Source organism: Felis catus, chromosome A1 (genome assembly GCF_018350175.1).
Source record: "Felis catus isolate Fca126 chromosome A1, F.catus_Fca126_mat1.0, whole genome shotgun sequence".
NCBI classification, from domain to species: Eukaryota; Metazoa; Chordata; class Mammalia; order Carnivora; family Felidae; genus Felis; species Felis catus.
Window position 1 is genome coordinate 157,202,340 of NC_058368.1, and position 25,234 is coordinate 157,227,573.

At 35.9% G+C, this 25,234-nt stretch overlaps 1 protein-coding gene across 3 annotated transcripts in view; it reads left to right on the forward strand.

The window, feature by feature from the left end:
- ARSK (arylsulfatase family member K) overlaps window positions 1–25,234 on the forward strand; it is a 45,459-nt gene that overhangs the window by 3,670 nt on the left and 16,555 nt on the right. For 2 of the 3 annotated variants that reach the window (XM_023258567.2, XM_023258569.2), the window contains exons 2-4: window positions 2,350–2,479; window positions 8,268–8,427; window positions 24,541–24,823. In XM_023258567.2, coding sequence (XP_023114335.2) covers window positions 2,350–2,479; window positions 8,268–8,427; window positions 24,541–24,823 — 573 coding nt within the window. The remainder of the gene's footprint in view (window positions 1–2,349; window positions 2,480–8,267; window positions 8,428–24,540; window positions 24,824–25,234) is intronic. The other variant, XM_023258570.2, reaches the window with a different exon arrangement.

A 25,234-nucleotide genomic window follows, 5' to 3' on the forward strand; every position in this document is an offset into this window, starting at 1 on the left:
TCCTTTCGCCCTCTTGCCCATCCCCACCACTCTACACTTTCAATACAGATGAAGTCCTTGTGCCAGTCACAGAAATGCATAAAGAAATCACTAACACGGATTTTAATATGATGCATGAATTACTGGTAAACTGCAGTAGTCATCTGCAGTGGCAGTTACACCAGTTTAAACGGTGCCTACAGAACTTGGAGTCCTCAATCTTTGAATTCTATAGCATCACAGTGCTTCTGCCATGTGATCTCCTGCTTCAGTCCGCCCACCAGATTAGTCTGGATTTGTCTAGATTCCAAGAAGTGACCACAAATGGTTGTTATCCCCTATGTCCAAAAGATTATAAGAATAAAACATGTAGGCATTTCGGATTTCTGAAGATAAGTTTCTAAGAATTTAAATTTGTGGATTTAAAGAAATTCTAATGAGGGAAGAATATACACTTTTATCTTGGGCTCCCTCATTTTCATCGTTCAGGAAATCAGCAGTTATTTACTTAGAATTCAATGATACTACTGTTGGAAGTGGTTCTTTATTTCAAGATACAAGTATGCTCTAATTTTTTAACATCTTAAAAAAAAAATGAACTTTAATCTCCCATTCTCCTATAGCCAATAGTCCATTTCCTGACATCCATCCTATTTTTCTGTTCACCTTTGCAAAATCATTTCTTAGAAGAGCTTTATTTACCTGCTGTCTCACCTTCCATTCTCTTCCCCATTCTAGTTTAGCTGGCCATTCCCACCACTTAAGGTGCCCTTCAGATCACCACCTGTCTCCATACAACCAATACCACTGTGCACTTTCTGGCCTTGTTTTAGGTAGCCTCTCAACACAGCCGACATTACCTCTTTCTTGACACACTGTTTTCTCTTAGTTTTCATGGTCTTATATCATCTCCCTCCCTCTTTGGCCATTCTTTGTTTCCCACCTCCTCTTATTTGGGAATCCCCGGGTTCCTTGCTTTCCTCCTTTTCACTTTTTTCCTAAAAGCTTTCATTCAGTAACATCGTTTTCAATACCATGAATATGCTTAAGATTCCCAAGTTTATTTCACCAGAGTAGACTTTCCAAGCTCCAGATTCCTCTCTGTAACCAACAGCCTACTTTATATACCCATTTGGAAATCTCAGACATATCAAGGGTTTATGTATATCCCATATTTGGATGAACTCATTTTTAAAAGTGTATTTTTACTTAAATTCATAGTGAAAATATATAATAAATACAACTCCAGGCCTAAAATATTCTTTTTTCTGTCTTTGCTCTTTACCAAGAAGATTTCTTCAATTCCAAAATGCATAACACCTCTTCTACTCTTCATGCTTATTTATCCACAGTGGCCAAGACATCTTCACTTATGTCCAGCCTAAAGAATTGCTGGACTTTTCTCATTCTTTAGGTCTTGCACTTCCCAGAGAAACTTTCCCTGTTCACTCCATTTAAAATATATATCCCTCATTATTCTGTATCTTAGGTTTTTTTTTTTTCAAAGCACATATCACAATTTGTAATTTTTTTTAAATTTACTTATTTTGAGAGAGAGAGCGGGAGAGAGGACGAGTGGAGGAGGGGCAGAGAGATGGAGAGAGAGAGAGAATCCCAAGCAGGCTCCACACTGTTAGTACAGAGCCCAATGTGGGGTTCAAACTCATGAACCATGAGATCATGACCTGAGCCAAAGTCAAATGCTTAACCGACTGAGCCACCCAGGTGCCCCCACAATTTATAATTATTAATGGTTTGTTTACCAGTATATTTTTTGCTTCTCCCACTAATCCATAAGCTTCAAGGGCCAGGGACTCTGTTTCTTTTCACCAATTTCCAGATCTTTCACAGTACCTGGCACACAGTAAATGCTGAGTAAATATTTATTCCATCAATCCATCATGCCCCAAAAGAACTTTCCAGAGAGTCCTTTATTATATTCAAATGAATCTGAGTACAACACTAAATTCTTAATATTATGATACTAGTAACACTATGCTTGGTTTATCTTTTTTTTTTTAATTTTTTTTAACGTTTATTTATTTTTGAGACAGAGAGAGACAGAGCATGAACAGGGGAGGGGCAGAGAGAGAGGGAGACACAGAATCTGAAACAGGTTCCAGGCTCTGAGCAGTCAGCACAGAGCCCGACGCGGGGCTCGAACTCACAGACGTGAGATCATGACCTGAGCCGAAGTCAGATGCTTAACCAACTGAGCCACCCAGGCGCCCCTGCTTGGTTTATCTTTTGAGGATCCTTAGGATCATATTGAAGTCTTTTGCTTACTTGTGAATTTTATGGTTAAAATTAAAGGAAATAATTTTATTCTTTTCTAACACAATCACTATTAATTAAATTTCTTTATTCCAGGATGGAAGGCTGACATTTTATCCAGAAAGTCAGGTAGTGAAACTTCCTTTTATCAACTTCATGAAAGCACATGGCACCTCCTTTCTGAATGCTTACACAAACTCTCCAATCTGTTGCCCATCACGTGCAGGTATGAACATGCTCAAGATTAATGGAAGTGGCCACACACATAAAAATGTTCTCACAATTTAAAAGATTATGCCCAAAAGTAGTATAGTAAGTTATATTTTTCATCTAATTACAAAAATTTTTTTTAATTTAACTGATGTGTATTTTAAGGTATGTATTGAGGTTATTGGAATTTCTAATTTATTTTTCAGGAGTAGTAATTTTTATTATCCAAAGTGGTGTTGAGTTCATGTGTTACTGTTTCATTTCCTTATGATTGGTGACTAAGAATCTCTGGACTATCCAAGCAAGTGAGGAAATACTCCTATTTCCTAGAAAAGTTGTATCTTTAAGAAAATTTTCAGTAAGAATAGAGGGGGTTGGGAGGGACTTCAGAGCATACACAAAGTAGTTAGAATTTTCATACATCAGGTTTCTCTGAATTTTTCCATATTATTTCAGATTACAGACTGTTTCTCTTTAGTCTCAATTCACTTCTATCCCAAATATATTTGTTCACTTTTATTATCGTAATTTAACAAATAAGCATAGTTTTAATGGCAAAATGTCAGCAGTATTAATCCATGAATAATGGAGAAGCAGGGGAAAATGCCTTTTTTTTTTTTAATTGTCTATTCTCTGATAGAGTTGTTTTCCTTCCCACCTTTCTAATGTTTAGTTGTTTGCTTTGGGGTACACAAAACACATGCAACTGTTTGCATCTGTCAGGACATTCCTGACATTATCTTCTCTGTGATTTGAGTCCCAAGTCCCTTCACGTTCACTGCCAGCACAATCACCTATGTAATTACCAGTGATTAAAAGAAACCCAGATTAAAGGAAACCCAGTACTCTAAATGATATTTCAGTGAAGGCCCAGGTATATTAAAACAGTTTTGTATGTTTTTTTTTTTTTCTCTATTGAGCAAGTGGAATGAGCAATGGACTAGGGTGAGGTGTTGTCCTAGATTCTAATCTTCAGTGGGCCAAGAAAGTCACTTAGTTTCCTTATCTACAAAAGGTTGTATATGCTGTGTACCTCACAGGGTTGTTCCCAGCATCAAATAATGAATAAAATAATGAATAAAATGGCAATTAATGAACTCTAAAGGTTTCAGAAATGTTAGCTGATGCTTTTCCTAAAAGAACTATATTTTGAAGAGTTTGAACACAGAGAAGGAACAATAGTAATACAAACTAATGTTTGTTGCATTCTTACCCTGTGCCTGCCAATATTCTAAGTGCCTTACATGTCTTAATTTATACAATAATAACATTTCCATGAAGTAGATATTGTTACTACCTCCTTTTTGCATATGAAAACAAAAGTACTAAAAGGTTAAGTAACTTGTCAAAGGTCACTCAGTCATTGGCATTATTGAGATTCAAACCCAGGTAACCCTCATCCCACTTCTCAAAAAGAAAGCATTGTGTAGGATGAAAACAGAAAGCTTATTTAACCCTACCGTGTGTACACAAAAATGGAAAGAGAAAAGGATTTTCCCCCCAGTTTTGAGATAATTGACATATAACATTGTATTAATTAAGGTGTATACAATATAACAACTTCATATATGTATATATTGTGAAATGATTATCATAATAAGTGTCATTAATATTCATCACCTCCTATAATTAAAAAGTTTTCTTTTGATGAGATCTTTTAACACCAATTCTCTTAGCAACTTTTAAATATCCAGTATTGTTAGCTGTAGTTGCCGTGCTATACATTATATCCCCAGAACTTACTTATTACTGTGAATTTGTACATGTTTACCACTTTCATCCATTTTCCCATCCCCACCCCTACTTTTGACCATCATAGTCTTTTATGTTTCTATTTGTTCCATCTTTTTAGATTCCACATATATGTAAGATCATACACTACTTGTTTTTCTCTGTATGACTTCTTTCACTTAACACAATGAACTAAAGTTCCATCTATGTTGTTGAAAAAGACAGTGTTTCCTTTTTTCATGACTAATATTTCTCTCTGTATATATGTAATATATATACATATATATATATATATACATATATATAAGGTAGATATAGATACATGGCATTTATGCATTCATCTATCAATGGACACTTAGGTTGCTTCCATGTCTTGACTATTATGAATAGTGCTCCAATGAACATAGGGGTACAGACATCTTTTTGAGATAATGATTTTCTCCTTTGGGTATATACCTAGAAGTGGGGACTGCAGGACTGTATGGTACTTCTAGTTCTAATGTTCTTGAGGAACCCCCATACTGTTTTCCACAGTGGCCTCATCAATTTACATTTCCAACAACACTGCACAGGGTTCTCTTGTCTCCACATCTTCACCATGACTTGTTATCTCTTGTTATTTTTGGCAGTCATTCTAACAGGGGTGACGTAATACCTCATTGTGGTCTTGATTTGCATTTCCCTGATGATTACTGATACTGAGCCTATTTTCATGTAGCTGGTTGACCATTTCTAGGTCTTTGTAAAACTATTCATTTCCTCTGCCCATTTTTTAATCTATTTTTTTTTTTTTGCTATTCAGTTATATGAGTTCTTTTTATATTTTGGATATTAATTATCAGATCTATGATTTGCAAATATTTTCTCCCATTCCACAGATTGCCTTTTCATTTTGTTGATGGTTTCCTTTGCTGTGCAGAAGCTTTCAAGTTTAACATAGTTCCACTTGTTGATATTACCTGTTTTGCCTTTGCTTTTAGTGTGAAATGCAAAAAAATTACTGTCAATTCTGATGTCAAGGAGCTTGCCCCCTGTTTTCTTCTAGTAGTTTCATGGTTTCAAGTCTTACTTTCAGTGTTTAATCCATTTTGAGTTTATTTTGTGTATGGCGTAAGACAAGGGTCCAGTTTTCCCATCACAATTTATTGAAGAGACGGTCCTTTCCCTATTATATATTCTTGGCTCCTTTATTTTAAATTAATTGAATTATGTGGGTGGGCTTATTTCTGGGCTCTCTATTCTGTTTCATTGATCTGTGTGTCTGTTTTTATGCCAACATGTTTTTTTCATGGTTATACCTTTGTAATATAGTTTGAAATTGAGAACTGCAATGTTTCCAGATTTAGTCTTCTTTCTCAAGATTGCTTTGGCTATTTGGTGTCTTATGTGGTTCCATACAAATTTTAGCATTGTTTATTCTATTTCTGGGAAAAATGCCATTGGAATTTTGATAGGGATTGCCTTGAATCTGTAGGTTGCATTGGGTGGTACAGACGTTTTAATAATATCAATTCTTCCTATCTGTGAGCACAGAACATCTTTCCATTTATTTGTGTCTTCAGTTTCTTTCATCAGTGTCTTACAGTTTTTAGGTTACAGATCTTTTCCTCCTTGGTTAAAGTTTTTCTAGGTAACGTATTCTTTTTGATGCAATTATACATGGGATTGTTTTAACTTCTCTGATAGTCTATCATTAGTATATAGAAATGTAAGTGATTTTTGTATATTGATTTTGTATCCTGCAACTTTACTAAATGCATTGAATAGTTACAACAGTTTCTTGGTGGAATCTTTGGGGTTTTCTATATATACATATACATACATACACACACACACACACACACATATATATATATATATATATATATATATATATATATCATCTGCAAATAGAGACTGTTTTACCTCTTACAATTTGGATGCCTTCTATTTCTTCTTCTTGCCTAATCACTCTATCTAGGACTTCTACTATGTTGAATAAGAATTGTGAGAGTAGGCATCCTTGTCTTGTTTCTGATCTTAGAAGAAAAACTTTCAGCTTTTCACCACTAAATATAATGTTAGCTGTGGACTTGCCATATGTGGATTTTATTATATTGAGCTACGTTCATTCTATACCCAGTTTGTTGAGAGTTTTTATCATGAATGAATATTCAATTTTGTCAGATGCTTTCTCTGCATCTATTGAGATGAGCATATGATTTTTATCCTTCATTTTGTTAATGTGGTATATTATGTTGATTGATTTACAGATGTTGAATCATCTTTGCATCCCTGGAATAAATCCCAGTTGATCATGGCATATGACCCTTCTAATGTATTGTTGAAATAAGTTTGCTGATATTTTGTAGATGATTTTGCACTATGTTCATCAGGAATATTGGCCTGTCATTTTCTTCTTTTGTGGTGGCCTCCTCTGGTTTTGGTATCAGGGTAATGTTGGCATCATAAAATGAGTGTGGAAGTGTTTCTTCCTCTTCTCTTTTTTAGAAGAGTTTGGAGAAAGGGATTGGTATTAGTTCTTCTATAAATGTTTGGTAGAATTCACCAGTAAAGCTTTCTGGTCCTGGACTTTTCTTTGTTGGGAGGCATTTGATTACTGATTCTATCTCCTTATTCATAATTGGTCTGTTGGATTTTCTATATCTTCATGATTCAGTCTTGGTAGGTTGTATACTTATAGGAATATATCACTTCTAGGTCTTCCAATTTATTGGCATATAATTGTCCATAGTGGCCTTATAATTGTTTATATTTCTGTGTCATCAGTTGTAACTTCTCTTTCATTTCTGATTGTATTCATTTCAGTCGTCTCTTTTCCTGGTAGGTCTAGCTAAATGTTTATCTTTTTGTTTTATCGATCTTTTGTTTATTGACCTAAATGTTTATCTTAATTTTATTGATCTTTTCCATTTCCTTTTTTAGTATCTATTTTATTTATCTTCACTCTAATCTCTGTTATTTCCTTTCTTCTAATGTTGGGCTTAGTTTGTTCTTTTTCTAGTTCCTAGAGATATAAAGTTAGGTTGTTTATTTGAGCTCTTTTTTCTTAATGTAGGCATTTAACTCCTACGAACTTCCCTCTTAGAATGCTTTTTCTGTATGCCATTAGTTTTGATATTTTGTTGCATTTTCATTTGTCTCAAGATATTGTTTAATTTCTCTTTTGATTTCTTCTTTGGCCCATTGGTTGTTCAGTAGCATGTGGTTTAATCTTCACATATTTGTGAATTTTCTGATTTTCTTCTTATAAATGACTTCCAGTTTCATACCTTTGTGGTCAGAAAAGATGCTTGACATTTCACCTTGTAAATTTATTGACTTTTTTGTGGTCTATCATATGATCTGTCCTAGAGAATGTTCCACATGCACTTAATAAGAGTGTATATTCTGTTGCTTTTAGATGGAATGTTCTGTAAATGTCTTTTAAGTCCATCTGGCCTAATGTGTAATTCTTAAGTCCAGTGCTACTTTATTGATTTTCTGTCTGGATGATCCATACATTGTTGAAACTGGTGCATTGAAGTCCCTGCTCTTATTGTATTGCTGCCTATTTCTCCCTGTAGGTCTGTTAATACTTGAAAAAGGATTTATTGGTTACAATCATAGTTGTAGAAATTAAGAACAAAGACATAGTACACTTAAATTTTTCATAGAAAGACAGTACATAGACAAGGATGGGGGAAAATCCATCATGATGTTGGAAAAAGATCTATACTTCAATTGACTGACTTGGAAAATAAATACTTGGTGATTACTTTTATGATTGAAAGAAGACTTTATAGTCCAACAGGCCTTATACATAATTCCAGCTGTATTTGCCTTAAACAACTTAACCTGTAAGCCTTAGACACTCACCTATAAAATGGAAATAGTAACTCCATGCAGAATTCTCCACTTGATAATATGAGGTAACAACCAGAGATGTTATGCAAAGCACCTAATACAGGTTATGTCTGACTCCACAGCATGAGCTTTAAAGTAGTAGATTCTTTCTCTTGCTATAATTGCCTTAATAATTAAAACAAATCAATAAGCTTTACACCAGTCCCAATTTCTTTGTTTCCCCCCAGCAATGTGGAGTGGCCTCTTCACTCACTTAACAGAATCATGGAATAACTTTAAGGGCCTAGATCCAAATTATACAACATGGATGGATATCATGCAGAAGCATGGCTACCAAACACAAAAGTTTGGAAAACTGGACTACACTTCGGGACATCACTCCATTAGGTAAAAAAATATATAACAAAATAATCTAATATGCTACCCTCTGCTATAGCACATACATTTACTCTTTTTTGACTTTCATTTTTTATTTTTCTACAAAGGTGAAAGTAAATCTCTTAATCCCTTGATTGTGTTAATTTGGCTAATATTTCACCTTTCTTTAATCTTCTTAAAATATTAAAGTTGCTAATACACTAGTAATTTTGTTTTTCTTAAACATCAAAGGTCTTTAAAATTGTTTAGTCCAAAATTTATTCTGAGTTTTTGTTATACAATGTCTACTTTCTTATTCACTTTACAATCTTTTTTAAAGACCATAATCTTCTTGGTACTTGCTTTTGTCAGTTATCTCCAATGTCAGCCTATTATAACTTTTTTTTTTTTTTCCATTTTATTAAGTCCTCAAAAACCAAGTGGCCAAGCATAGTGGGTAAGAGCAGAGATCTGGAATCAGATTCCATACTTACAAATCTTGGTTTCTCTGTTTACTGCTGACCTCTAGTAGTACAATCTTGGGAACATTATCTAAGCTAACTTAACTTTAATTTCTTTATTGTGAGGATTAAATGGAATGAGATCTGCAGAAAAAAAAAAAAGGCTAACACAGCAGATTTGAGATGGCTATCCTTAGAAAGGCCTGCTTTCTAGAATGGCCCTTGGCTTATATCTGGTAACTTGAATTTCAGGAGTATTCCCTCTATTCCCTGATAAAAGTGACTTATTATGTACCTAGAGTGTAAAATGTGATTTGTGCTGAACACCTGCTTTCCCTCTGAGAGTCTGGGATTTTGGTATGTGGTAAGCAGAGGGTGATCGGCCTCAATAACAACTCGGGTACTAATGAGTTCCCTGATAGACAACACTTCACATGCATTGTCATGTTTGATGCTGGATGAATTAAGTGTGCTCTTTGTGACTCTACTTGGAAACTTGTAAGTGGTTTGCTATGGACTTACCCTAAATACCTTTTCCCTTTGCTGATTTTGCTTTGTGTCCTTTCACTATAATAAATCATAGCCATGTGAACAACTACATGCTGAGTCCTGTGAATCCTCCTAGCGAACTTGGGTACGATCTTAGAGTCTTCCAACACTGTGACCCCTGGCATAAATACCTATTAAAGGCTTAGAGCAGTACCTCTTGCCTAACAGGTGCTAATTGAGGATTATGGCAGTGGTAGTAGTGATGATGATAATTCTAATGATTATGGTAAGAACCAGAAAATAAATTAAATAAAATAATAGTGAATGTAGTGAGGTAAATAGTGTTACCCAAAACTTCATGTCCCCCTGGAACTTCAGAATGTGACCTTATTTGGAAATAGATCCTGTTTACAGATGCAATTAATTAACGGTTCAAGATGAAGTCATCTTGAATTTAAAAGTGAGACTTACATCCAATGACTAGTGTTCTCATTAGAAAAGAAAAGGACATAAATACACACAGAAGGCAGTGTGAATGAAGATGGAAGCAGAGACTGGGATGATCACAGCTATAAACCACAGAAGAGGAAAAAAAAGGAATAATTCTTCCCAAGAGGCTTCAGAGGGAGCATGGCCCAGCCAATACCTTGATTTATGATTTCTAGCCTCTAGAACCGTGAGAAAGTAAGTTTGTTGTTTTAAGCCACACTTTTTGCAGTAATTTGCTACTGCAGCCCTAGGAAACTAATACAATGAGTTTTGGGTAAACAGATACTAAAATAGAATAATCTGAGTATTATTAGTCTTGCTCTTCTGGGTAATGTCAAATTTCTTTCCTTTTCTGTCCTCCAAAATCTGAAAGATACCCATCCTGAAAACCCAGAAGGGACCCTCACATCTCCTCCCCACCTCTGTCTTGTAATCCATCACCAGATGTTGTCAGCTCTACTTCTAAAATAGATCTCCAGCTTATTCACTTGCAATCTCTACCAAGCCACTAGCCTCTCCTGCCTAAAATATTGAAGTGGCCCTCTAATGTTTCCCCTATCTCACCCTTTTGTGGGCAGCCAGAGTGATCTTTTTAAAATAAACATCTGATCGAGTGACTTATCCGCTTAAAATCTTTCAGTGTTTTGTTTTTTGTTTTTTTTTCCCCTCTGTAAGTAGGCTAAAATCCCAAATCCACAACATGGTTTGTAAGACCTTACATGATCCAGTCCCTGCATGCCTCCTGTCTCATTTCATACCTCATGCTCTCCTCCTCAGTATGCAGTTGCTCCTTCATTTCTTTCACGTGTCTTCACTAGCTCTGGACCACTGCACAAGTCTGTGCACAAAGCTCTTCCCCCACTCTGTCCAGTAATGCGGCAGAAGAAAAGGGTGGAAGCAGAGGTAAATGTAGTGGAAGGAGCACAGACTTTGAGTCCCACCAGAACTGTTAAACCTCCAACTTCCCTGCCTATCATCCTTGTGACCATGGGAGAGTTACTTGACTTCTCTAAGTGTCAGTGTGCTTCTCTGAAAACTGGAATTAATAATAAACACCTGAGTGCACCCCGCTGGCTCAGTTGGTGGAGCATGTGACTCTTGATCTCATGGTCATGAGTTTGAGCCCCATGTTGGGTATAGAGATTACTAACAAACTTTTTTAAATCTTAAAAAAATAATAATAATACCTACCTCATTGGAAGATTAGGGTTTTAAATGAGTTAATATAAGAGATCATGTAAAAAGATTAAATAAGGGGGGGGGTGCCTGGGTGGCTCCGTCTGTTAAGCATCCAACTTTGGTCATGATCTCACTGTTCATGAGTTCTAGCCCCTGCATCGGGCTCTGCACTGAGAACTTGAAGCCTGGAGCCTGCTTCGGATTCTCTGTCTCTCTCTCTCTTTTCCTCTCCCCCTCTGTGTACACACATGCACATGCTCTCTATCTCAAAAATAAATAAATAAAACATTAAAAAAAATTTTTAAAAGATGCAATGAGGTAATATGAAGTATTTAACAATGCCTGGCACAGAATAAGTGTTTAATCAAGAGGAAAATTATTATTATAAAAATGGCTTAACTAGAATTATAGTTTAATATTTACATAATGCCTTCTTTTTTCTAAAGTGTGTTGCACTGCTAATTATTTGGTGCAGTTTCACAAATTTCTTTTTAAAATTCTTCTACTTTCTAGAAAGTAAGCTTAATCCAAAGTAAAATGTAACTATTCTTATTATCCTATCCTATCCTATTGTCCTCTTGTTTTCTCAGTTTCCTCAGCCAATCCCATAATAAAAAGAATCTAAGATTGAATGCCTCATACTCCCTGTAACTATCATTCTGTATGTGACACAGTTAAAATATGATCTTAATTTTACTCCTCAGTGGGATAATAAAGACCCTGTTTCTCTTTTTCATTGCTTTATTCCCACTGCCAATATGGTGCCAGTGCATTGTAGGCACAGAATTAATTGTTGAAATGAATGAGATAGAAAGTTACATTGATCTATCTATAGCTTATTATTTGATAAACATTGATGTTTTGTTTAAATTATGGTTTAAAACCAGTGAAAGGAAAAGAGCCACTTCACCGTTGATATTTAGGACATCAAAGATGGTTTCCAGTAAAATAATTGCTTGTAGCTAATTTTCATATCTCACCAGAGCTTAGAAAATTGAAATAACCTCTCAGGATTATTTGTGTTAGTGCTGTATGTACCCACACAGTCATTTCGCTGACAGATAGGTCAAGGTAGCTGTTAATAGCGTATCTGCAAAAGTTATATGAATTATGCTACATTATCTTTTATATTTTCCATTCCATTTTAAAAATTGGTCTCAGAAAAAAAAGTCTCTCAGTGTCAAATTTAATAGGGGTATTTACTATTTTGATAGACTGACTCTCAAAGTCAAAACTTGTTTTTATAACTCTGCTGCCTTTCCCACTGAAATTGGCCATTTTTTAACCTACTTGTATTTTCAGGCAGCATTACAAATTTCTTTAGTTTATTACTACAATATCCCATCTTTCTTTTTTAGGCATCAAGTAATACTTTCTTCTTGTATCAGTTTAGGAACACTAGTCCAGCTATGTGTCCCTTCTGTATATAATATACTACACCATCCTGGGATCTTTAAAGGCTTCACACTTGTATCTTCCAGACAACTGTTAAACAAGTAGTGGTGGTAGTACTCATTAAGATTCTACTTACTAATTATAAGACTTTATGCAAGTTATGCATCTCCTTAACACCCCTCACATTGTATGTATTATACCTATAATACGATTAAGTTCAAATATGCTGTAGCTTATTAGCAACTGAACCGAAACATTTGTATTTAATTCATAGGGTGTTTTGGTAATTTTTACTATCAGGTAAAACTGTTTGCCAGTATATTCTCAATATCAAACACAGTGATTCTCAACCAAGGGCAGTTTTGACACCCCACTTTCCAAACAGAAATCAGGGTAGGGGCAGAGAGAGAGAATCCCATGCCCTGTCAGTGCAGAGCCCAGCATGGGGCTCGATCCCACAAACCATGAGATCATGATGTGAGTGAAACCGAGAGACAGATGCTTAACTAACTGAGCCACCCAGGAACCCCAGACTCTATTTTTAAATGATGGGAGTAGAGTAGTGATCAAAACACAAAAATCTCTAAACTCGTGGAACTTACATTCTAAAGGCATCACAAGCCAATTTAAGTAAGCTGCTGTCTTCTCTTTCCTAGCTAAAAGTTTAAAAGTTTAAAACCTAAAATCAAATCCTCTATTATCTTACTACTACTGAAATTTATCTACATTCTCAATTCATGTAACTTCATGTTTTTCTGAAGCCAAGTCAGAATAGGCAATTTTCACTCCTCTGAAACAAATGAAAAATAAAGTACTACTTCCAAAATGAGAGACTCGCTTTGCAAAATTCTTAAGCTTGAACCTCTTGGAAAACAGCAAAGTGAAGCAAATCATGAGCTGATGACATCACCCTTCCTGTCCCCAGTTAGGCTTTCAGATCAGAAGCACAGACTTTCTCAATAGCATTTCAGAATAGCAACTGTAGAGCCCTCTCTCAGCCCCTTTCAATTCTGTAGCCTAGTGGTAAGCATGTGTATGTCTCATTCATATCCACTATTATTTTATAATCTAAGATCACATATATCTTTACATTGGTTTTCTCCATATCAAAGAAGTGTTTTATTCTTATAACAGAGAAAGGCATCTATTCCTTTGGTCATCTTAGAAGCCTTTGTAGAACCCACACTACCACTACCACCATCTTATTATCTTTAATGAAATTTACTATCTAGAACACCTTGCATTATTCTGGATGCATTCCCAGATTAATTTATGATAATGGAAGAGTCTTCTGATGACTAACTGGGCTGAGGCAGCCCCTAGAGCTATCTTCAGAATGCTATCTACCATAACTCCTAGATCAGTTTGGTGAAACACTAGTGATACCTCTGAGCCTACAACTTCATTACTGTTCTTGGATTTTTTCCTATTTAATTACTAAATTTTAATGCACTATGTATTTAGCTGCCTGTAATTAAGTTTATATCTCCTACTTTGGCCAGCGTTAGCCATTTGTGGAAATTTATCTCAATCTATTTGAGAAGAGCCTAAAGCTCTCTAATAATGTGGAGATTTAACTTTTCAATTTAACATTAGCATTAGCCAGATAGGACCTAGCTGGAGAGACTCAAAATAAGGAGGTTAAAAAAAAAAAAAAAGCCTAGATAACTAAAGTACAGGCAAAATATGTTATCTTCTGTTTAAAAGAGGAAGTGATCGGGGCCCCTGGGTGGCACAGTCGGTTAAGCGTCCGACTTCAGCCAGGTCACGATCTCGCGGTCCGGGAGTTCGAGCCCCGCGTCGGGCTCTGGGCTGATGGCTGGAAGCCTGGAGCCTGTTTCCGATTCTGTGTCTCCCTCTCTCTCTCTGCCCCTCCCCCGTTCATGCTCTGTCTCTCTGTCCCAAAAATAAATAAACGTTGAAAAAAAAAGAAAAAAGAGGAAGTGATCACATTCAAATGTTTTTTCAGGGGATGGGAATAAAGGCTGTAAAGTACTGTATTTAATTTATCTCTGAAATTGCAATTTATTTTACTATTGATTACAAAATTCTGTTTAGTTTAATTGGCAATACTTTTAATAGTGTATATGTGTATATAGACACACACATACACACATAAACAGTATAGTTTTAATAGCATTTTAAATTTAATAAACTCATAGAAGTAGCACATTACTAGACTAAAATGGACAGGAGGGAGAAGCTTCTGAACAAAGCCATCCAAGTAGGAAGGTACAAACCTTTTGGAGAACTTTGGATAAACCAGAATTCTTGCAGGGAAGCAATGAAAGGTAAGGCTTTCATATGTGAGAAAGGCTTCAGAAACAGGTTCAGGCAGCTGACAGAAAATAGCCTGCATGTTTCATCATCTGGTAAGCTAAATTTGAGAATCTCCATAAAGGTGTGGTTCTGTAAATAACAACAACAACACAACAACAACAACTATTTTGGAATGGTTCTGTTTTTTTTCTTTTCATTCTTGAACAGATTTTTTGCTTGCTGATCAAGTCCCATGATTATTTTACATGAATTTTTTTGGAGTTCATGTAATTTCTTTTTTTATTATTATTATTTTTTTAATGTTTATTTATTTTTGAGAGAGAGACAGAGCACAAGCAGGGGAGGGGCAGAAAGACAGGGAGACACTCTATCCGAAGCAGGCTCCAGGCTCTGAGCTGTCAGCACAGAGCCCGATTCAGGGCTCGAACTCATGAACCATGAGGTCATGACCTGAACCGAAGTCAGATGCTCAACTGACTGAACCATCCAGGTGCCCCTCATGTAATTTCTTGATTGATCTAATTTGTCATCTGTTCCAAGTTTCCTTGTGTTCCTTTAAGTATTTCCATCCTTCCAGTTGTCTTTTATATTGTCCACACTCTGTTGTAGTTAGCCATGAAAAATAGAGAATTTATTGACTATTTAGTATTATTAGTATAAAATGTGTTTATAATAAAAACTGTAATTATGAAATTATTTAGAATATAAAGTACAGTATTATGTTAACATTTATTAAATCAGTATTTCATGTTACATATAATAAATATTAATAAAAGTAATATTTAGTGGAAAAAAATCTATAATTTTCATCTTATTTACAAATAACTCTACAAATAGAAGATTAAGGAGCACTAGATACTTTGATTTCACCAAAAAAGTAAAATGGTTGGAATTAATAAAAGTAATCAATGAGAAAACATGCATATATTCAGCATTTAAATAACATATATTGGAAAGGAATGTTCCAACCTGAATTTGCCAGAGTTTATTCATTACACTAAAACAGACTGTTTTTTGAGCGTTTGTATATGTGAGGAAGATATATGACAGCCTTATATATAATAGTCCTTTAAGAGATGGTATGTGTATTTCTTACAAGTTTGAGAGAAGAACATTTAATGGAAAGGAATATGGATTTCTTTTTCTTTTACAGAATATGTTAGGCTGATACCAAAATTTGCAAGGGGATTATTCATAATTGTAATGTTTTCGTTAAGGAGACTTATCTGAGATACATCTAGCTGTTTAAATCCCATCAGAAACAATAATTGTATGTGTGTGTGAGAGAGAGAGAAAAAGAGATCTCCATAGAACTCTTGAAGTCTGAGAGTTAATTATCTTAGGTAGCTGCAGGTTAGTCTAACCTCTCCAAATTCATCTTGAAGGAAAACAGTCATGTAATCAATTGTAGTGTGTCATATTTTTTCACATGTGATTGCTATGTTAATTAATCCTGTGCTACCTGCAAATGGACTGTATCCAGTGCTGCAGCATAATTTGGCATATTGGCACAGAAAACCTGCAAAGCAATGGCACACATGTACATTTCTGCAAAAATTTGTTGGTATTGTGTTAGGGTTTTCTTTTTCCATGCATACTGGAGGATATTTTATTGTTAAAAAGAATTAACCAAACTGCTAATTGGATACTGCATTTAGCCGTCACCTTGTTTCTGGAACTGAACCAAGGTAGTCCATTGATGGGCTACTGAAGATACTATTTTGATTATCCTGTCTGAAAACTGAGAAGTTTTTGCATAAAAGAATTCTTAGACTGGTATGTAGAACAACACATCTCAAACTTTAATATGCATACAAATCACCTGGGCATCATGTTAAATATCCTTTTTGATTCATTGAGTCTGGGAGGGACATGAAATTCTGCATCTGTATCAAGCTCCCAGGTGATGCCGATGCTGTTGGTCCATAGACCACTTTGGAGTAGTGAGGATATAAAGAACTGGACCTCAGGTAGAGGATGGACAAGTTATAACATATTGTGAATGCCTTTATCAGAAACATGATAATTTTGTGTCCCTTTGTCCACTCATGTGAGATTGAATGTGAAAAAAGCAAATAACATCTTACTGTTATGGCAGTAGTTTTGACCTCGTGAACCTCCCCCCCCCCCCCCCCGACAGCCCTTCAGGGTCTCTGGGATCTGCTAGGTCTCTGCAGGGTCTCTGGGATCAGCTGTAAATACCCTGTGGAAGAGATCCAGAACCATCTTGTTAAAAGTGCATACCCCAACCACTACTTTTAAGAGCAAGAGACATAGCTGACTTTCCTAACAAAGAGAAACAGACAGAGAGTTAGGCAAAATGAGGAGAAGAGGAATATGTGCCAAATGAAAGAACAGGACAATAATCACAGCAAGAGAAACAAGAAACCTAAGTGAAACAGAGCTAAGTATTACACCTGATGGGGAATTTAAGGTAATGATCATAAAGATACTCACTGGACTTGAGAAAAGAGTAGAGGACATCAGTGAGACCATTAAAAAATTCAAAATGATAAAAAAAAAATAACAAATCATGGGGCACCTGGGTGGCTCAGTCACTTGAGCATCCAACTTCGACTTATGTCATCATCTCACGGTTTGAGTTCAAGCCCTGTGTCAAGTTTGCTGCTGTCAATGCAGAGCCACTTTGGATCTTCTGTCTCCCTCTCTGTCCCTCCCTGACTCATGTGCACATGTGCACTTACATGCTCTCTATCTCAAACATAAAAAAAAAAATCAGAAATAACAAAATAATTCCAATTAAAAATACACTAGATGGGGACTCCTGGGTGGGTGTCGGTTGGGTGTCCCACTTTGGCTCAGGTCATGATCTAGCAGTTTGAGCCCCATGTTGGGCTCTGTGCTGACAGCTCAGAGCCTGGAGTCTGCTTCAGATTCTCTCTCTCTCTCTCTCTCTCTCTCTCTCTCTCTCTCTCTGCACCTCCCTGCTCATGCTCTCTCTCTCTCTCAAAAATAAATAAAAATTTAAAAAAAATTAAAATACACTAGAGGGGGCACCTGGGTGGCTCAGTCGGTTAAGTGTCTGACTTTGGCTCAAGTCATGATCTCATGGTTTGTGAGATCAAGCCCCATGCCAGGCTCTGCACTGACAGCACAGAGCCTGCTTGGGATTCATTCTCTCTCTCTCTCTCTCTCTCTCTCTCTCTCTCTCTCTCTCTCTCTCTCTCCCCTTCTTTTGCACACACACTCTCTCAAAATAAATAAGTTAACTTAAAAAAATTTTAATACACTAGATGGAATAAATAGCAGGCTAGAAGAAGCAGAAGAACAAGTCAGCAACCTGGAGGACAGAGTAATGGAAAGTAATCAAGCTGAGCAGATGACAGAAAAAAAAACTTATGCAAAATTAGAATAGACTTCGGGAACTCAGTGGCTCACTCAAGCATAATAATATTTGGATTATAGGGACCCAGAAAAGAATAGAGGAAAGGGGGAAGAAAATCTATTTGAAGAAATAATAGGTGAAACTTCCCAGGAAGTAAGTTCAGATCCAGGAGGCCCAGACATTCCCCTCCAAAAATCAACACCAAGACATACACTAATTAAAATGGCAAAAAGCAGTGATAAAGAAGTAATTTTACAAGTAGCAAAAGAAAACAGTTACATCCAAGGGAAAACCCATAAGGCTCTTAGTGGATTTTTCCACAGAAACTTTGCAGAAGGGAGTGGCAAGATACATTTAAAGTGCTGAAAGGAAAAAATCTGCAGCCAAGAATCCTCTATTCAGCAAGGCTATCATTCAGAATAGATGGAGACATAAAGAGTTTCCCAGACAAAAATTAAAGGAGTTCATTAGAGCACCTGGCTGACACCATCAGTTAAGTGCCGACTCCTGATTTTTGACTCAGGTAATGATCTCAGGGCCATGGGATGGAGCCCCACATTGGGATCCTCACTGAGCATGAAGCCTGCTTAAGATTCTTTCTCTCTCTATCTCTCTCTCTTCCCCCTATCTCTTTCTTCTCTCAAATTAAAAAATTAAAGGAGTTCATGACTAACCTAGCCCTACAAGAAATATTAAAGAGGACTCTGAGTGGAGAGACCATGAATAGGAATATGAAAAGTGAGAAACACAGAGGTAGTAAAAATAAGTTTATATGAAAAAATCAGCCAAGGGACTCACAAAAGGAAATAAAGTATGACACTGTATACCTAAAATGTGGGAAGGAGAGGAGTAAAGAATGGGTTCAAACTTGAGCAACCATCAACTTAAGATAGACTGCTCTATGCAGAAGATGTTACATACAGACCTAATAGAAACCACCAACAAAATGTAATAGAAATGTAAAGAATAAAGAGAAAGGAATCCAAATATATCACTAAAGAAAAGCCAACTTATGGTGACAAAAGAAAGCAAGGAAGAAAAGAACAGAGAAGATCCACAAACACAACACAAATAACAAAATGGCAATAAATATAATAAATACAAAATAAATATATACATATCTAACAATAATTACTTTGAATGTAAATGGACTAAATGCTCCAATCAAAAGACACAGGATGGTGGACCATCTAAATGCTGCTTATAAGAGACACACTTCATACCTAAAGACACTTGCAGCCTGAAAGTGAGGAGATGCAAAAACATTTATCATGCAAACAGGTGTCAAAAGAAAACCAGGGTTTCAGTACTTAGACAAAATTGACTTAAAACCAAGAATGTAATAAGAGACAAAGGACACTATGTAATCATCACAGAGACAATCCAAAAAGAAGATATAATAATTGTAAATATTTATGGACCCAACATGAAAGCACCCAAATACATAAAACAGTTAATAATAAGTACAAATGAACTAATCAATAATACAATAATAGTATGGGACTTTAACACTCCACTTATATCAATGGACACATCATCTAAACAGATAATCAAAAAGGAAACAGTGGCTTTGAATGACAAACCAGATGGATTTAATAGACATATTGATAGATATAGATATGGATATATTCAGAACATTCCATCCTAAAAGAGCAGACTACACATTCTTTTCAAGTGTACATGGAACATTCTCCAGAATAGATCACATATTAGGTCACAAAATAAGTCTTGACAATTTCCAACTTTTTTTTTTATTTATTTTTGGGACAGAGAGAGACAGAGCATGAACGGGGGAGGGGCAGAGAGAGAGGGAGACACAGAATCAGAAACAGGCTCCAGGCTCTGAGCCATCAGCCCAGAGCCCGACGCGGGGCTCGAACCCACGGACCGCGAGATCGTGACCTGGCTGAAGTCGGATGCTTAACCGACTGCGCCACCCAGGCGCCCCAAGTCTTGACAATTTCAAAAAGACTGAAGTCATACCACGTATCTTTTCTTATCACAACACAATGAAATTAGAAATCAACTATAAGAGGGTTGCCTGGGTGGCTTAGTCGGTTAAGCATCTGACTTTGGTTCAGGTCACAAGATTCAGGTCAGCAGATTTTTTCCTTCCTGCAGTTTGTGGGTTCAAGCCCTGTATTGGCTCTGTTTTGATAGCCTGGAGCCTGCTTCGGATTCTGTATCTCCCTGTCTCTCTTCCCCTCCCCCGCTCACTCTCTCTCAAAAATAAACAAACATTAAAAATAATTTTTTAAAAACACCAGAAAAAATCTGGAAAGAACACAAATACATTGAGGTTAAATAACATGGGTCAATGAATGGGTCAACTAAGAAATCAAAGGGGAAATAAAAATACATGGAGACAAATGAAAATGAAAACACAAGAGTCCAAAATTTTTGTGATGTGGAAAAAATGGTTCTAAGAGAGAATTTTATAGCACTACAGGCCCACAAAAAGAAGAAAAGTTTCAAATAAACAACTTGACCTTACACTTAAAGGAGCTAGTAAAAGAAAAAGAAAACCCAAAAGCAGCAGAAGGAAGGAACTAATAAAGATTAGAACAGAAATAAATGATATAGAAACTAAAAAAACAATAGAATAGATCAATGAAACCAGGAGCTGACCCTTTGATAACATCAACAAAATTGACAAACCTCTAGCCACACTCATCAAAAAAGAAAAGAGAGAGAGAAGGAGAGGACTCAAATAAACAAAATCAGAAACAAAAGATGAGAATTAACAACCAACATCACAGAAATACAAAGGACTATCAGAGAATATTTTGAAAAATTACATCCAAAAAACTGGGCAACCTAGAAGAAATGGATAAATTTCTAGAAACATACACTAAAACTGAAACCAGAGGAAATAGAAAATTTGAACAAACCAATTACCAGCAATGAAATTGAATCAAAAAAACAAAAAACAAAAAACAAAAAAAAAACCCAAAAACCTCCCAACGAACAAAAGTCTAGGACCAGACATCTTCATAGGTGAATTCTACTGAACATTTAAAGAGTTAATACCAATTCTCAAACTGTTTTCCAACAATAAGAAGTGGAAGTAAAATTTCCAAATTAATTCTATGAGGCCAGCATTACCCTGATAACCAAAACCATATAAAGACACAACAACAACAACAAACTACAGGCCAATATCTCTGATTAATATAGATGTAAAAATCCTCAACAAAAAAATTAGCAAACCGAATCCAACAATACATTTTAAAAAATAATTCATCACAATCAACTGAGATTTATTCATGGAATGTAAGGATGGTTCAATATTTGCAAATCAGTCAACATGATACATCACACCAATAGGAGAAAGGACAAAAACCACGTGATCATTTTTAGTAGATGCAGAAAAAGCACATAACAAAGTATGGCATCCATTCATTATTTTAAAAACCTTCAACAAAGTAGATTTGAAGGGAACACACTTCAACATAATAAATGCCTTATGTGAAAAACCCACAGCAAACATCATACTTAATGGTGAAAAACTAAGAGTTTTTCCTTTATGGTCAGGAACAAGACAGGGATATCCACTCTCACCATTGTTACTTAACTTAGTACTGGAAGTTCTAGCCCCAGCAGCCAGAAAAAAAAGAAAGGAATAAAAGGCATCCAAATTGGTAAAGAAGAAGAAAAATTTTCACTATTTGCAGATGACATGGTACTATATATAGAAAACTCCAAAGACTCCACCAAAAAACTACTAGAACTGATAAATGAATTCAGTAAGGTTGCAGGGTACAAAATCACTGTACAGAAATCCATTGCATTTCTATACACTAATAATGAAGCAGGAAAAAGAAAAATTAAGAAAACAATCCCATTTACAGTTGTACCAAAAATAATAAAATTCCTAGGAATAAATGTAACTGAAGAGATGAAAGACCTATATTCTGAAAACTATAAAACACTGATGAAAGAAATTGAAGGTGACAATGGTGAAAGAAATGGGATGACATTCCATGCTCATGGATTGGAACCACAGATATTATTAAAATATCTATACTACCCAAAGCAGTATACAGATTTAATACAATCCCTATCAAAATACCAACAGCATTTTTCACAGAGCTAGAACTATCAAAAAATTTGTATGGAACCACAAAAGACCCTGAATAGCCAAAGCAATCTTGGAAAAGAAAAACAAAACTGGAGGTATCATAATTGCAGACTTAGGTTACATTACAAAGCTGTAGTAATCAAAATAATATGGTACTGGCACAAAAATAGACACATAGATCAACAGAATAGAAAGCCCAGAAATAGACCCACAATCTTTGATAAAGGATGCAAGAATATGCAATAAGAAAAAGGCAGTCTCTTTGACAAATGGTGCTGGGAAAAATGGACAGCTACATGCACAAGAATAATACTGGACCAATTTGTTACATCATACACAAAAATAAACCCAAAATGGATCAAAGATCTAAATGTGAGACCTGAAACCATAAAAATCCTAGAAGACCGCACAGGCAATAATATCTCTGCATTGGCCATAAGAACATCTTTCTAGATATGTCTCCTGAGACAAGAGAAACAAAAGCAAAAATAAACTATTGGTACTGCATCAAAATAAACAGCTTCTCACAGCAAAAGAACAACCAACAAAAACAACCTACTCAATGGGAGAAGATATTTGCAAATGACATATCCAAAATCTGTGGATTAGTATCCATTTCTAGTATCCATTTCTCCAAAGAAGACCAAAAAGATGGCCAAACAGACGCATGAAAAGATGCTCATCATCACTCATCATCAGGGAAACGCAAATCAAAACCATAATGAGATATCACCTTACACCTGTCAGAATGGCTGAAATCAAAACACAAGAAACAAGTGTTGGTGAGGATGTGGAGAAATAGGAAACCTGGTGCACTGTGGATAGGAATGCAAACTGGTGGAGCCTCTGAGGAAGACAGTGTAGAGGTTCAAAAAGTTAAAAATGGAACCACCATATGATTTAGTAATCACACTACTGAGTATTTACCCAAAAACCAAAAAGCTAATTCAAAGGGAAACATGTACTCCTATGTTTATTGAAGCTTTACAATAGTGAAATTATGGAAACAACCTAAGTGTCCATTGATAGATGAATGGATAAAAAGGAAGTGGTATATATATACAATGGAATATTATTCAGCCACAGAAAGGAATGAAATCTTGCCATTTGCAACAACATGGATGGAGCTAGAGAGTATAATGCTAAGCAAGATAAGCCCATCAGAAAAAGACAAATAGCCTATGATTTCACCCATAAGTGGAATTTAAGAAACAAATCAACAAAGGGAAAAAAAAGAGAGAGAGAGAAAGAAACAAAAAAGCAGACTGTTAACTATAGAGAACAAGCACACAGTTACCAGACGGGAGGTGGGTAGGGAGATGGGTGAAATGGGTGAAGGGGATTAAAGAGTACACTGATCTTGATGAGCACTGAGTTATATATGGAAATGTTGAATCACTATATTATACACCTGAAACAAAACTGTATGTTAACTACACTGGAACAAAAATAAAAATAAAATCGTCTCTTCTTCTGACAGAAAAAAAGACAAAATGCTAGAAAATTTAGGAGAGATATTAGGAACTTGAAACATTTTTTATTTTACTAAATATCTTATATGAAAAAGTAACCCTTCTATAAGTGAATGTTATCCCCTGGAGCAATAAGGTTATCCTGGTTAAGGTCAGAGGTGAAACAACTGGGCTGACGATGGGCTTTGGAGACGTTGGGGCTGGGGTTGAAAATGAGGAGTTACTTCAAATAAAGCAAAAATTTCTTGGGAGCTGATGGAAATGTTCTAAAATTATTGTTGCGTGCCTGGCTGGCTAAGTCAGTACAGCATGTGACTCTTGATCTAGGGTTGTGAATTCAAGTCCCACACTTGGCATAGAAATTACTTTAAAAAATTGGATTGTTGTGAGGCACCTGGGTGGCTCAGTCGGTTAAGCATCAACTTTAGCTCAGGTCTTGGTATTACGGGTTCGTGAGTTCAAGCCCTGCATCAGGCTCTGTGCTGACAGCTCAAAGACTGGAGCCTGCTTTGCATTCTGTGTCTCTTTCTGTCTCTCTGCCCATTCCCCACTCATGCTCTGTCTCTCTCTGCCTCAAAAATAAATAAACACTAAAAAAAAAAAAAAAAAAAAAAATTGAATTGTTGTGATGGTTGCATAACTTTGCAAATCTACTAAAAGTCAATTATACACTTAAAATGAAAAAAAAAAAAGAAAAAGTAACCCTTCTAAATAATCTCTTAGTTTAAAGAACACATGGGTGAATATTTGCGTTTTGTCATTTTTTTTCCTGGTTTTTGTATTTGCAAGCCTCAGTAACCCTCTTAATGAGATCTAGTGTAGTGAGCCTGATTCTTTACACGACTGAGTCTAAAAATTGTTTTCCATATTGATTTCTTAGATTTATGTTTAGTCAGTTTTTTAAAATCTTTTTTAGTACCTTCTAACACACCTGTCTTTTGACCTCCTCAGCAATCGCGTTGAAGCATGGACAAGAGATGTTGCTTTCTTACTCAGACAAGAAGGCAGGCCTATGGTTAATCTTATCCCTAAAAAGACTAAAGTCAGAATAATGGAAGAAGACTGGAAGAATACAGACAGAGCAGTAAATTGGTTAAGAAAGGAAGCAAGTAATTACACTCAACCATTTGTTCTGTACTTGGGATTGAATTTACCACATCCATATCCTTCACCATCGTCAGGAGAAAATTTTGGATCTTCAACATTTCACACATCTCTTTACTGGCTTAAAAAGGTAAGTACACTATTGTGTGCTCAAAAGTACAAGTTAACATTAGAAGCTGTATGTTATTGGTACTTGCCCAGGGTTTTTTTTATTATCACTTTTAAAGAAAAATTTAAAAATTGTTTACCTTAGTAAATCAAACTTGACCAATAATTGGTTCACAAAAACCAAAGGGACAATTTTACAGAAATAAATAAGTATTAAAACTCAGGAAGCTACTTCTGAGTTGAACACATTTGCATATAATTTATCTATAAAAAGAGAAACTAGGGGCATCTGGGTGGCTCAGGAGGCTAAGCGTCTGACTTCTGCTCAGGTCAAGATCTTGCGGTGCATGAGTTTGAGCCCCAGTCAGGCCCTGTGCTGACAGCTGGGAGCCTGGAGCTTGCTTCAGATTCTGTGTCTCCCTCTTTCTCTCTA